Below are 13,914 nucleotides of genomic sequence, written 5' to 3' on the forward strand. Positions count from 1 at the left end.
CGTAATATCATCCATACCATCATCAGGATTAAGATAATTCGACTTATGAGATAAAAGCCACACACACATAGATAGCTTAGAGTGCGAAGACCCTTCATACAAAGGTGTATTACTTTCACTCAACAATCGGTAAAATCTTTGCGCCTTCTCATTCGGGGGTTGTTCCTCTTCATCATCTTCAACATCTTCACCGTAAGACAATTCCACCCCTAAAGCATCCGCAACCATATCATCCATCATGTTGAATTGTTCTGTGTTGACATCTTCATTGTATTCCACATTTGTTTCCACATTTGTTTCACCATGGCTAGTAGAAGCTTGTGCATTGACCCCTACCCCAAAATTCTGAAACATTTCACCATTATATGTCCAAACCCAATAATTAGGCATAAAACCAACTTTTTTTAGGTGTTTCTTCACATCTCCAGGATCGGTAATTATATGTCTACACCTACATTTTAGACACGGACATCTAATTCCTCCCTCATCTCTACATATTTCTTGCTCCCATGCCCATGAAATAAATCCGTCAACTCCTTCGACAAATTGCGGTTTTAGTCCAGTTCTTCTCGGAAACGTCCTATCGTACATCCAACGACGATAATATTCATAATACTCCATCTTCTACACGTTCCGCAACTTCATTGACATATTCCACGTCGTCAAAAATAAATTATTACTCGACGGAGATAACTAACATTACGCGCAAAAAAAAATCCCGCTCAAACAATAAAATATAAGTTTACGCGCAAACAAATTAAATTTTTAACTCGCAAATTAAACATATAATAATTAATTATTAAATAATTGTAACATAGTTTTAATTTTCATCGATAAACAACTTTCTTGTACTATACTATTTTTGAGTCCCTCCTTTTTAAACAATATGCATTATTATATTATATTGTTTTATTTTATAAAAATAATAATTATAACATTTTAGACACGAATATCAAACATATTTTAATTTATTAAAAAAAATTACATTTTAACAAAGTTTTAATTTTAAAAAAAAAACTGATTTTTAATACACTATTTTAATAAATCGTTTTCCAAGAACTTTTTAGTGTAGTATTTTTTATGTAGTATTTTTATTTTCCTACGCTTTAATTAGTTTTAATTTATAAAAATAATAATTATAACATAATTATAATTTCAATATAAAAACAGATTTTTAAATATAAAAACATATTTTAATTTCATAAAAAACAGCATTAGGTTTAAAAATCTGTTTTTATAATTTAAAAACTGGTTTTTATATGGTATTAACTAAACTAAATTATATTTATAAAAACCAGTTATTAAAATTTAAAAAAAATATATATTTTTAATAACAGATTTAGTTTAACAAACAATTTTACTTTTAAAACAATATTCCCTTATTTTGTTATTTTAAAACAGTACCGAAAGGTACACTTGCTAAAATTAATTAAATTTGTCCTATTTTTCTTTCTTATTTTTCTTTTAAACAATTAAATAAGTTTATTATTTAAAAAAAATACAGAATATAAGCAATAAGTGTTTGACCATATTTTTTTTAACATTCTACTACAACATACATATATATTACATTTTATAAAAAAAAAAAAAAAAAAAGACAGCATGCATATATTTCATTTTATCACAATAAAAACAACATGCATATATTTCATTTCATCACAAAAAATAAACATGCATATATATATTTCATTTTATCACAACAAATAAAAAAACATGCATACATATATATATTTCATTTTATTACAACAAATAAAAAAACATGCATACATTTCATTTTTTCACAAAAAAAGCATGGATATATTTCTCAAATTCGAATAAATAAACCAACAATATTCATGCATAATAATATATATGAAGAAAAAAAAATTTACATGATTATATTAAATATTTTAAATTTTCGGAAAAAAAAAATACCAAACAGTCATCATATATTTTTACAACATATCATCAAAATGTATAATTTTTAGGCCAAAAAAATTACCAAACAGTCAGCATATATTGTTATGAGGAAAAAAAATCACTAACTTGTTGAAGCTTTACACTAGAAGATCTCCAATGCAATCCAAAAACAACAACAGTTGAAGCAATAGCTGACCACAGGAGGCAGATAAGTAACACAACTGCAAATAACATAGAAAATAGATAAGATTAATAGGTGTTAAAAATTAATATCATGATAAAACATATAAGAAATGAAGTATTTTTTACCAAAGAAATGAAGTTTGATGAAAGTGTTGAGTTTTAAGAGAAGAAAATTTTCTAACTTGCTTCCCTGAGACCGGTGCAACTCTTATATAGGGAGGGGAAAAAGCCACGGCTTCTGCGACGGCCTGACCCCTGGTTTATCCGGTCAAATCCTACCCAGCTAGGCGCAGCGGTAGGGCACAGAACGGCTTGCAAAAAGCCACGGATTTATGCAATTTCCGACGGGTTCTGCCCCTGGCAAGCCTGCAGCACATCACCTTTCCCAGGCCCTTGTCAAGTCAACTGAAAAAGCAGCAGGAATCTTTGAAAACGCGTGCATCCGAGGGGCTTTCCCTCGCATAAGCCCTCGGTTTTTTTCTGAAATTGCAGAATTTGCACAGCTTTTGAAATTTCAAACTGGCGCCTAAATGTTTGCCACGGCTTTGGACAAAAAACGAGGGGCAAAGTCCCTGGCTTTTTTGCCAGCGGTTGTCCCTGGCATTTTCCCTGGCAAATTTGCCAGGGGTTTCAAACCTTGACAAAATCCCTGGCAAAACGCAATGTTTCTTGTAGTGTTCAACCTGCAAAAATAGACAACAAAATTCTATTGTATTTGTATATCCTAAACCAATTGTTTAAAAATTTTAAATAGAAAAGGATGGAAAGTGAATGGGTATACCAGAATATGGGCATCGTTTAATTGCTGATTTGTGATTAGCTTATAAATTTCCTTGCACATAGCATCATCACAATCGGTCTTTGTTTCAAGCAGTGATCGTTCATCTACAATCAACTTTTCCAGCAACCTTTCGCTGAAATATAATATTTATAGACAAATAATCAGTTTTCAACACAACCATTTTCTTGTTCAAAAGGTCAAATACAAATTTAAAAGGTCATTACCAGGTGGAAACATTGAACTGATTGTTGTTGGTAGAACAGAAACAGGCGATCTTGCTAAAAAGCGTCAACATATTGGTGGTTTCTATCTACAACATATACAGGAAAGGAACAATGATTATGAGAATCAAACATGTAAAAAAACAAAACATTATTTTCTTTTTTTGAAAAGGTTAAATTAATGTTTTTTATTTTAACTTTTTAACTGCCAAAATAAAATTAGAACACCACATCACAGGACAAGACGTGATGGGAGGGACAGGGATACAAAAACAAAGATCTCCATGGTACCAAGACCTAGAGGGAACAGCATAAATACAACAACAAAACAGCACAAAACTCACAAGCTGAAAAACCTCCAACTAAAAAAGAGTACAAAACCTGCAACCAAAAGAAAGAAAGAAAGAAAACTCCTCCAAAACAAAACTAAAAACACGTCCCCATATCTCCAAGCCCACAATCAGCAGAAAACAGAACGGCCTAATACAATCATAAAGCATGCACCTAGAGACAAAAACACCCAACTTAAAGACTCCGACCAAACCTTAGCCCACCCTAAGGGAACCCAAATCCACAACAATTCCCTCCTATCAGTAAGGACCAACAGCCGCTGAGACCACAAAGAGATCAACCCTAAACCATGATCTATCTACCAGTATTATTCTAATGAAAATGGAGCTATCAAGCTTGTAAACTCTAACAAAAACCCCATTATTATCAAACAAAACAAAACAAAACAAAACAAGAATCGAAAACCCAAACCTCTCAACAAAAAAAGTCGAAAACCCTAACCTGTTTCTTTTCTCTTGTTGGCAAAGCTGCTAAGCTGTTAGGGTAAATTCCTTTTATAGAGTAACGGTTTGGCTAACTTTGTGCTCTTTTATTTATTACTCCTCCGTTCCTTTTCAACTGTTTTTTAGGGTGAATTTTTCGTTCCTATTTAACTATCGTTTTGGTATTTTAAGCTACGATTTGTCGATTATACCCTCGTATGCACTGCCTTCGTAACATCTATTATTCTCCTTTATTTTAATTATTGATGCATTGTAGGTGCAAAAAGAACTTGAAAATTTAAGAGACAAGCTTCGACATCTGAAGATGCAGTATAACAAAGAGAAAGAGAGGATTGATGAGATTTGAAGGCTGAAACATACGTGAAGAGCTCCTCTTTGCACTACAGGAGGCTGAGAGGTGGTATGATCTTGAAAAGGTGGAAAATGCAATAAAAAATCTTGAAGGTAGCACTGATGGAAACAAAGATGATAACTTGATGCTGACAGAAACTGTTGGACCAGACCATATAGCTAAGGTTGTTAGCCGATGGACCGGTACACCGGTGACTCGTCTAGTGCAAAATGATAAAGAAAGGTTGGTTGGACTTGGTGACAAATTGCACAGTAGAGTTGTGGGACAAGACCAAGCAGTTAAAGTTTTTGCTGGGGCTGTAGTGAGATCGAGAGTTGGTTTAAGAAGACCTCAAAAACCAACTGGTCCCTTCCTATTCCTTGGTCCAAATAGTGTTGGTAAAACAGAACTTGCTAAGGCTCTTGCTCAATAACTCTTTGCTGATGAAAATCATATGATTAGACTCGACATGTCGGAATACATGGAAAAAGACTCTATCAAGATTGATTGGTGCACCACCAGGGTAAGATATTGTATCAACAACTGCATTTGATTATAGTAAAGGCCTAAATTATACTTGGAGATAAAACATTTAATATGTTTGGTCCATGGGAAAGAGCTACAAATTTGGTCTTTAAATATTTCAAATGTCGGTCACATTAGTCATTTATAAAGTCTCTGTTGAGATTTATTTAACCTGCATTTGAAATTTGGTTTTTCAGACTTCATTGAATGCGAGTTGTTTTTTCCTTTCGATTCTTGTTTAGACTTATAGTCTTTTACTTATCGTAAATTTAAAATATGCATCTCAGGTGTCACTGATTGTGAAATGATTTTTCAGGTATACAGTCATTATCATGACCTCAAACCTTGGTGCCGAGCATCTCATAAGTGGACTTTCAGGAAAATGCACCATGCAAGTTGCTCGTGATCGAGTAATGCAGGAAGTAAAAAAACATTTCAGACCAGAATTGTTGAATTCGCTGGATGAAGTTGTTGTATTTGATCATCTATCTCATGAGTAATTGAGGAAGGTTGCAAGGTTGAAAATGAAGGATGTAGCTAGTCGTCTTGCTGAGAGAGGAATTGCACTGGCAGTTACAGATCCAGCACTAGATTAGATTATATACTTGCTGAAAGCTATGATCCTGTAAGTGTTATTCTATAATCATCATCTTAATCATTTTCTTATAGAAAAAATGTTGGTTTAAATATATATGCTTGAAGCCCTCGAGAATACACCATATTTTTACTTTTAATCCCAGTAAAAAGTATTTTTTGTTTTTGTTTTATTCATTGCAAATACATCATATTACGTGTTTTGTTTCGGTCATTGCAAACTTGTTCATTTTGAAATTGGTCCTTGAAAATATATCATATTTTGCTTTAGGCCTGATAATATTCATTTTAACCCTGGAGAGGCTAAAATCGAATATTCTACATATTCTGGCCTACAACTGCAAGTACCAAATAAAACATTTTACAAAGACCAAACTAAAATAAAAAATGTTATATTTGAGGGGGCTAAAAGCATATTTAAAAAACAAAAATAATACTAACTATGTTATATTATTGTGTAGGTGTATGGTGCTAGACCAATTAGAAGGTGGCTTGAGAAGAATGTGGTGAGTGAGCTGGCTATGATGTATATAAAGGAAAAAATTGATGAGAACACAACTGTATACATTGATGTTGGTCCTAAGGGAAGTGACTTGTCATACCGTGTGGAAAAGAATGGAGAGATTGTTAATGCTGAAACTGGGGTGAAGTCAGATATTTTGATACAGATACCAACTTGACCAAAAACTGTCGGTGAAAATGGATATGAGGTCATTGGTGATGATGAAACGGAAGATTAAGCTTTATTAGTTGTAACTAAGTTTTTAAGTGAATGTCTTGGGCTATGTCACTTTAGTTCTTGAATGCATCGAAATTGCAAACATATTCACAAGTATCTCTTTTATTAGTTCTTTTGGCCCTCAAATATGTTTTAACTTTTAAGGGAATCAATTTAGTAGATATGTCTCGGGTTATAACTATGAGATATCATATATCTAGCAATTCGATCTGAACCTCCAGGACTTATCTATCGGACATCATTTCTTTTTATTATACCATGAACTAATACTTCTAAAAGATATCGATTGCACCCATGAACTAATACTTCGAAAGGTATTTAATTGATCCATGTGTACTTCTAAAGCATATAAATGACCAATAAACCTAATGCCTTAAGATTTTGATTGAATGTGGTATCTGCAATGGTAGGTGGTCTGGGAACCTCTATTTTCCTGGCAAAATTCTTTATGAGATCAACTAAATCCATTTTCTTAAGGACTTTAATAAACCATTCTACAAGAGTCCTCTGGTGAATTACTACACACTTCTATGGTTTCATGGTGTTGAACAACTGTTAGTGGGATTACCACATCAGATGTTAGATGTTTTAGTGAAGGGTTGGTTTGTTCAGAAGTAGGTGAGGGACAGGGACAGGGACAGAGTCAGAAACCATACCTTGAGCTATCTCAGGTGTTAGCTTCTGAGCTGCCTTTGTTTGTAGCTTATGAGTGTCCGGCCTTGTCAGCCTCTGATGCGACATTCTTTGATTTGATATAACAAACTCTAACACATTGATGTGTGCTGGTGGTTCACGATAAGGAGAGAATGAAAGAGGGACACATATATGTATACAGGCTCGCCATAAAACTGGTTCACGATAAAACTAGTAGTTACGTCCAGTTAAGAAATCTCATGCTATGGCGACAACGAGGAAAGTAACGACGATCTCATTGAGTAATTATTTGATAGATTGTCAAACGTTTGCCATATGGAATGTGGTGACCCTTTTTTATGAATTCCCACAACTTGAAAAAATGGGAAAGGCCGAGAGGAAACATTTGAAACCTTGGATCAAAATAACATGAAAAAAAAAGATGAAATACCAAATTGTTATCTGAAATTAAGTTAATGGACCAAAATCACTTTATTATTTTCTTATCACGCAAGCAGCTGACTTTGGAATTTGGTGATGCAAATAGTGGTTTGGATCTAGAGGCCGAAGAAGATGTCGATCGATGGGATGTCCAGTTATCATCAACTCCAGGAGAAAATAACATAAGAGTTTTTTATCACTCTCGACTGTTTTTGTCCATAATCTGCCATTTACAACCACGTACGTATGCATTTTTTTTTCTTTTCGAAGAAAGAATGATTCTTAATTTCAACAATTATCTGCTTTACTAATATCTAGATGTATAAACTTTTGTTATAGTGAGAAGGAAGTAGAAGAGGTCTTAAGCCGCTTTGGTACTGTCGCAAAAGTTCATGTATTTTGGGGACTCACTGTTGTTCATTTCTCTATTCAAGAATTTGGAGCCAGGTAATTAACAGTTGCATAGAATTGTTGTCTGTCTCACCTTTATTTTTACTATTATTATTGGAAATCTTTCTTTTGCAATTCAAGTTGTAGGATCAATATGGTACTATGTATGTTTTTTATGCCTAATTATGTTGTTTTATTTTGAAAGAAACTTTATATCTAAAAAGTTATACAAGATTCTAAGTTATATGATGATGTTTTGTTTTGTCCAATTAATCAGAGTAGGTTGGAAATATATAATTCCATTGCCAATTGAATTATACCTACAACATCATTAGACTCCAGATAGCTGCTACATTTTCTAACTCTAATACTATCAAAACTTTTGCAGATAGTCGTCATCAGTCGATAATGTCTTGTTTTACCTTCAATGTATGCAACATTTTGATCATAACTATTTAACAGGGTGAGAGCAAGTATAAATTGGAACGACTTTAAAGGAAGACATGTGATTGTCGTCCCAGACATACAAAGGTCTTCAAATAATGAAGATGATTAAGTATAGCATGAACATTGCATTGTGGTCAGTGTTAAAACTGAAAATGTTACTTTTTGGATTATCATTACAATTTATGGGTTGCAATGTGTAGGGACATCGTTTCAATATATCAAGATTTTAAAACACTCAACTGCAGAGAGAGGAAGAGAGCAAAGTGGCTGAAGCGAGTTTCATGCGTCCCGACACAGTATGTTTATTTAAATGTTATAAATTGCTATGCTAACTGTGATTATATTGTTTCAGCTTCTGTAATATATTGAAATTCTGAATAGTGCTTATTATATCTTTATTATTTGAGGAAACATTTTAGTGAACACACGAAAGATGAAAGAGGCAAATAGAGACATTTTACATCTTACTTTTTGCGACTTGCTGTTTTTTATATTTTGTGTTCATTGATGTCTTGAATAATCATCAATTTGATGATATTTCTGCTCCCACGTTTCTTTCCGCTGTAGCTAAAAATAATCAATGCGAATATGCGATATTTTATGTTTTGATTTATTTGTGTAAAAACTATTTTACCTATTGATGTGGATTTAGTTTACATGAGATGATCGATCTAAGAAAGTAATTTCTTCTGATCAATTATCACGGTATCCGTATCAAATAACAACGAAAAGAAGAAGAAAAAAACACACACACGGAGTCGGAGAAGAGGATGGTGAAATGTGCCACTACCTAGAAGATTGATAGACCAATGATGATGATTCAAAACAATGGTAAGGATGTCATTGGTAAAAATTAATTAAGTTTCAATTGAAGAAAAAAAAAATGAGACAAAGTCACTCACCATTTTCATAACTCTCATATTTTCAGATGAACTAAACCTTAATAATCTAAAGTTTGATTGAGATTTATGTAAATATCAATAATTGTTATTCACCATTCATCATTAACGGAAGTTCATTAAACTATTATTATAATAATTTTAATTAATTAAGGTGAATAATTAAATTGTTAAAATCAATTTAATAAAAAATAAAATAAGTGCATATTGCATTTCTTTTTAAGGGTATGTTGGGTAAAACTAGAACAACCAGCCAATATGACATTTTGAGTTGGGTAAATGAGTGCCCGTGGTTTGCAAAATTGATTTCTTAAATTAATTCTTTATTTGAAAGTAGTATGGTAACTGATTTTTAAGACAGAAAAAAAAAAAAAAAATTAAATTAAAGAATAGGATGATCAATTAAACCTTTGGCTACTCCAGAATTTTTTAAAGTAAGGGCGTGAAGGGCTTTAATTTGTGGGGTAAAATTTAGGAGTATAAAGATCTAGTGTGCTCGCCCCTAAAAAGTTTTGAGTCCCTAACTATTCTAACACCTGAACTCGCCGATCGCCTCCGTCAGACCCACCACCGTCTTCATAAGCCCACACTCTCTTCTCACAATTTTGTTAATCGCTCTATGTCTGCGAATTCGCTAAACGACGTTGCTTCGTGCTCATCAGAGATGGAGAAGTTCCTGTGCGAGTTGCTGTTGGACTCAACCCAGCCAATCTCCGAACGCTTCAGAGCACTCTTCTCTCTTCGCAACCTCAAAGGCCCCGCCCCTCGCACCGCCCTTATTCTCGGTTACTCACTTTTCCTTTTCTCTTCAATTTTACAGCTTGCGCAAATATCTTATGAGTTATTTTCGACATAGTTTGTGCAGACAACTTACTCCTTCCAGAATGAAACATAAGCAAAAGTTGATGTATTTCATCTAAAATCTAAACCATTTACTTAAACTTTTCAAGTACCTTTTTGTTTATAGTTCATTGCGGAGGAGTATAGCTTATAATTAAAAGTTGATCTTTTGTTATAGAAATAACTTATACACAATCACTTGTAAGATAAGTTGTTTATCCAAATAGGGCCTTAACATAGAAATAACTTATACACAATCACTTATAAGATAAATGCTTAATTAAGTTGTTTATCCAAATAGGGACTTAATCAATGATTGTTGTTAAGTGTATTATTGCATGGATTCTGAACCAGCTCTTCTTTCTCTTTGGCAGCGACAAGAGATTCATCAAATTTGTTGGCACACGAAGCTGCATTTGCATTAGGGCAAATGCAAGAACTCGAAGCCATACCTGCTTTAACCTCAGTTCTTAATGATCTTTCCTTGCATCCCATTGTTCGCCATGAGGTAGTACCGTAGTAGCCTTCTATTTCTTCCTTTTCTGAATGTGTCGCTTTTTTCTGTTTCAATTTTAAGATGATGATTGTGTTTGTTTCAATCTTGCTTAGGCAGCTGAAGCACTAGGCGCTATTGGTTCAGATAGTAATGTTTCTCTTTTGAAGCATAGTTTGGATTCTGATCCAGCTCAAGAGGTTCGAGAAACATGTCAATTAGCTCTTCAACGTATTCTCAATTTAAAACATGCTGCTGCTACTGATGATTCGACCGCACCTGGTATTTCTCCGTTTAAGTCTGTTGATCCTGCGGCACCGGCCAGCTCTTGTTCTTCAGTTAGTCAACTAAGGTTTGTTTGGTTCATGCTGTTAGAAACACTCTTGTTAACTAGAGAGAGTAATTTGTATGTTGCTAACTCGGTTTTAAATTAATAATATTAGGGATTTACTTCTCGATGAGGAAAAAGGGATGTATGAGCGCTATGCAGCTCTTTTTTCACTTCGAAATGATGGCGGAAATGAAGCTGTTGCTGCTATTGTTGATTCCTTGGGTTCCAAGAGTGCTTTACTGAAACATGAGGTTTGATAAGTACACTTTTATGTCAATAAACGTTGTCTGCATTCAGTATGTTTTGTATGAACTGCACATAAGTGATAAGATATGCACTTCACATGAGAAAACATCAGGTCAATCTAGAGGGTTCCATATCGTTCGTACTTTTAAATGTTGAACCATTATATTCCTTGGAGCAGAATAAGCATGTAATTGTCATGTCAAAAGAAGTCAGTTGTTCTTCAGTAGTTTAATAAAACAATAATTCAAATAATATCATACGACTGCCTTAATGTTGCTGCTTAACTTTGAGTACACATGTTTGATACTCTGAATTTTTTAACAACTGTATTTGCTGAAATTTTAGGTTGCATATGTTTTGGGCCAATTGCAAGACAAAGCTGCTTCAGCTGCTCTATCCAATATACTTAGAGATGTGAATGAGCATCCAATGGTTAGACATGAGGCTGCTGAAGCTCTTGGTTCAATTGCAGGTATTGCATTTAAAACCACATACTATGGAATCATGTGACCTATGTTGCAGTCAATAATATATGGTATTAATATTGCTTTGTGGTGTCATCCATATATAAAAAGATAAATGCAAGCATATTGTGTAGTGTCTAGAATTCATGAATAGATAGTAATGTAGCAGTCTAAGTAAATGTTCTTTTTGGTAATGAGCATTGAACAGTTCAACTTAACTTAGGTTGCAGCTTTTAGTATTTATGGTGACTCGGTTCATATCTGTATGGTTTTGACTGGTCAAAACTCAAACATAAGCTCATTCTCTTAGTTTGCAAATAAAAAAGTAGAGGTGTTGGAGAAGGCACCTGTTAGTTTTTACTATTCAAAGTGATTTTAAAGTTTTATGCTTCTTGGTTGGATTTGGTCGAGATATATTATGCATCAATTTGAAGAGCGTCTAACTATTAGTTCATGGGTGCAGTCAATATCTTTTAGTTAGAGATGTAATTCTTTTTCTCACTAAAACCTTTCTATTCTTTTAATACGTTTGATATTTATTTTTTACTTTTATCAGTTGTGTTATGATATTAATTTTCTGAGTTTGTGGTGGAGGCCCTCCGAAAAATAATGTTTCTGTGCACCTATGCCCTTCCATCTCTTTTATATCTTGCAACAAAATATCTCGTCTTTATTAATTCTATAATAATAGCACATGAACTATGATGTATATAAGGTAATGTTTGGCACACAGAAAATGGAACGGGACAATCTTTCTGTTCTCTTTGGTTCTACCTTTTTACATGGACCAATGAATACCATAAGGCTTTGTCACGTATTACTTCAAAGATAGATTTTTTTCATGTAAATACTTTGTGATTTTGCCTGTTATATAGTTTGTTTAGTCTCTGCGTCTGGAATTTTTAATCTATGTTCTATTTGGTCAACTCTTTTTACTGGTGCTTCTACATCTCTTTTTCACACTTGTCCAAATCACTTAAAACATGAATTTATTTCCGTTGGCAGCTACCCCAACTTTTTTAGTTGAACCAAAATTTACTAAACATAGAATAGAACACAAATGTTATGTTTTGTGCTTTTCTTCTGTCCTAAGATATTTACCAAATGCTACCCAAGTTTGACTTCAGTTTAATTTTGAGAAACTTTATTTAATCTTAGTTTTACTTTAATTTAATTTTGCTTAACTTTATTTAATCTTTTACCAAGTTTGACTTTTATTTAATTTTGCCTCTGGTAGAGTCACATGACAGATATCAGTTGACTAATTAATCATTCATTGCCTCAATGTTTTTCTTTATCACTAAGTATAGTTGTGAATACTTCTAAATATTCAAATCTCCCCGTTTACATAGTTCTTTTGTTGTATGCTCTTAGATGACCAAAGTGTATCCCTTCTTGAGGAATTTTCGGCAGACCCAGAGCCTCTTGTTGCACAAAGTTGTCAAGTTGCTCTAAGCATGCTAGAATTTGAAAGATCAGGGAAATCGTTTGAGGTATACACCATGGTACTTGCTGAAGATTTTCATAATTTGCTTCAATGTTTGTTGACACTACTATCTTTTCTCTTGGTTGCAGTTCCTGTTCATGCGTACTCCAATTGTACATTAAATGTTTTCTTATGGTGATGTATTTCAATGATGTCAAGAAATGAAGAGTCCGTATGAGATTGAAGTGACAAGGTCAGCAAAATAACGTAGACAGAGAAAAACTGGTGGATTTCTACATTTCTTAACTCAAAGTTGATTGAATTAGGAAAAACTAGCCCTATAAAACAAGGGTTGAACTGTGTTTTGTTAATTTATGACAAGAAACATTTTGTGATGAATTGGAAGAATATTATACTTGCCAAAAGTAAAGTCTACCTTTTATTATAGCTCTGCCACTGTGTGGTAGGAGACATTTTAATATTATTTACTTGTGGAAAAATTGTAAAACTCTGGATGCTTTATAATTCATACTTCATACCAAGATTTGGCTGACAGCAGAATTTGGGATTTTGATAAACAAACTAGCAAATTTTAAACTCTGCGGTCAGAATGAGAATAACTGGCTTTCCTCGATCATAATTAAGAATAACTTACATGTATTTTGTTGTGATGATACAATTGCTTTCAAAAGCACATAAATCAGTCCTATAAGGAATTCTCAGTAGAGATACAAGAGAAAGTGGATCACAAGAGAGAAAGTTGCTGATTGTGAAAGAGTGGAGACTTTCGTTTCGGATACTTATTGAGTTAAATATACTTAAACTGTGTAATTTAAGTGCCACTGCATGTTTAACCTTCCTCCCTTAGCATGTTTAACCAAATACTACTTAACAAGCAAAGCATGATATAAATCATATACATGCTGGAAGAATGTAAGTGTAACCTTGGACATTGAAACGGAAATAATGTTGCTCTTGCTCGTTTCTTTACCTTCCATAACTTGACATGGCATGATAGCTTTGTAAGTACCAAAAATACATGGAGAAGACTCATAGTGTGATAGTATCAACATTATTTTACTTTACCTGGATTTTTTTAATATTCTTTTATATAAATTCCTTTTTCCTTGAGTTAGAAAGACCTGGATATTTAGTTAAAAATACTTGTATATATAGTTGAATTTCAGACCGATCCATATAAAAGAACAACTATTAGAAAACTGTTTAAAATGATTTA

At 33.3% G+C, this 13,914-nt stretch overlaps 1 protein-coding gene and 2 long non-coding RNA genes across 3 annotated transcripts; 2 read left to right on the forward strand and 1 right to left on the reverse strand.

The window, feature by feature from the left end:
- Window positions 1–2,837: 2,837 nt before the first annotated feature.
- LOC120577174 (uncharacterized) lies at window positions 2,838–3,995 on the reverse strand. Its single transcript, XR_005643224.1, has 3 exons — window positions 3,877–3,995; window positions 3,088–3,173; window positions 2,838–2,996 (listed from the first exon to the last, which is right to left on the reverse strand). It is a non-coding gene; the product is annotated as an uncharacterized lncRNA (long non-coding RNA).
- A 154-nt stretch (window positions 3,996–4,149) lies between these two features.
- Window positions 4,150–6,153, forward strand: LOC25499224 (uncharacterized). Its single transcript, XR_005643203.1, has 3 exons — window positions 4,150–4,732; window positions 5,051–5,359; window positions 5,790–6,153. It is a non-coding gene; the product is annotated as an uncharacterized lncRNA (long non-coding RNA).
- Window positions 6,154–9,312: 3,159 nt separating this feature from the next.
- On the forward strand, window positions 9,313–13,255 carry LOC25499225 (deoxyhypusine hydroxylase). The gene is made up of 7 exons (XM_013594404.3): window positions 9,313–9,662; window positions 10,092–10,225; window positions 10,327–10,562; window positions 10,654–10,792; window positions 11,133–11,259; window positions 12,626–12,744; window positions 12,827–13,255. The coding sequence occupies exons 1-7, from the start codon at window positions 9,497–9,499 to the stop codon at window positions 12,857–12,859; spliced, it is 954 nt and encodes a 317-aa protein (XP_013449858.1). The 5' UTR covers window positions 9,313–9,496; the 3' UTR covers window positions 12,860–13,255.
- Window positions 13,256–13,914: the final 659 nt, after the last annotated feature.

Source organism: Medicago truncatula, chromosome 7 (assembly GCF_003473485.1).
Source record: "Medicago truncatula cultivar Jemalong A17 chromosome 7, MtrunA17r5.0-ANR, whole genome shotgun sequence".
Classification (NCBI taxonomy): domain Eukaryota; kingdom Viridiplantae; phylum Streptophyta; class Magnoliopsida; order Fabales; family Fabaceae; genus Medicago; species Medicago truncatula.

What these genes read in the sequence shown, in the direction of transcription:
- LOC25499225 (XM_013594404.3), top strand. Translation starts at nt 9,497, where the DNA reads ATGTCTGCGAATTCGCTAAACGACGTTGCTTCGTGCTCATCAGAGATG. An exon ending in TCGCACCGCCCTTATTCTCG is followed by an intron (nt 9,663 to 10,091) that starts GTTACTCACTTT and finishes TCTCTTTGGCAG; the next exon opens with CGACAAGAGATTCATCAAAT. An exon ending in GATCAGGGAAATCGTTTGAG is followed by an intron (nt 12,745 to 12,826) that starts GTATACACCATG and finishes TCTTGGTTGCAG; the next exon opens with TTCCTGTTCATGCGTACTCC.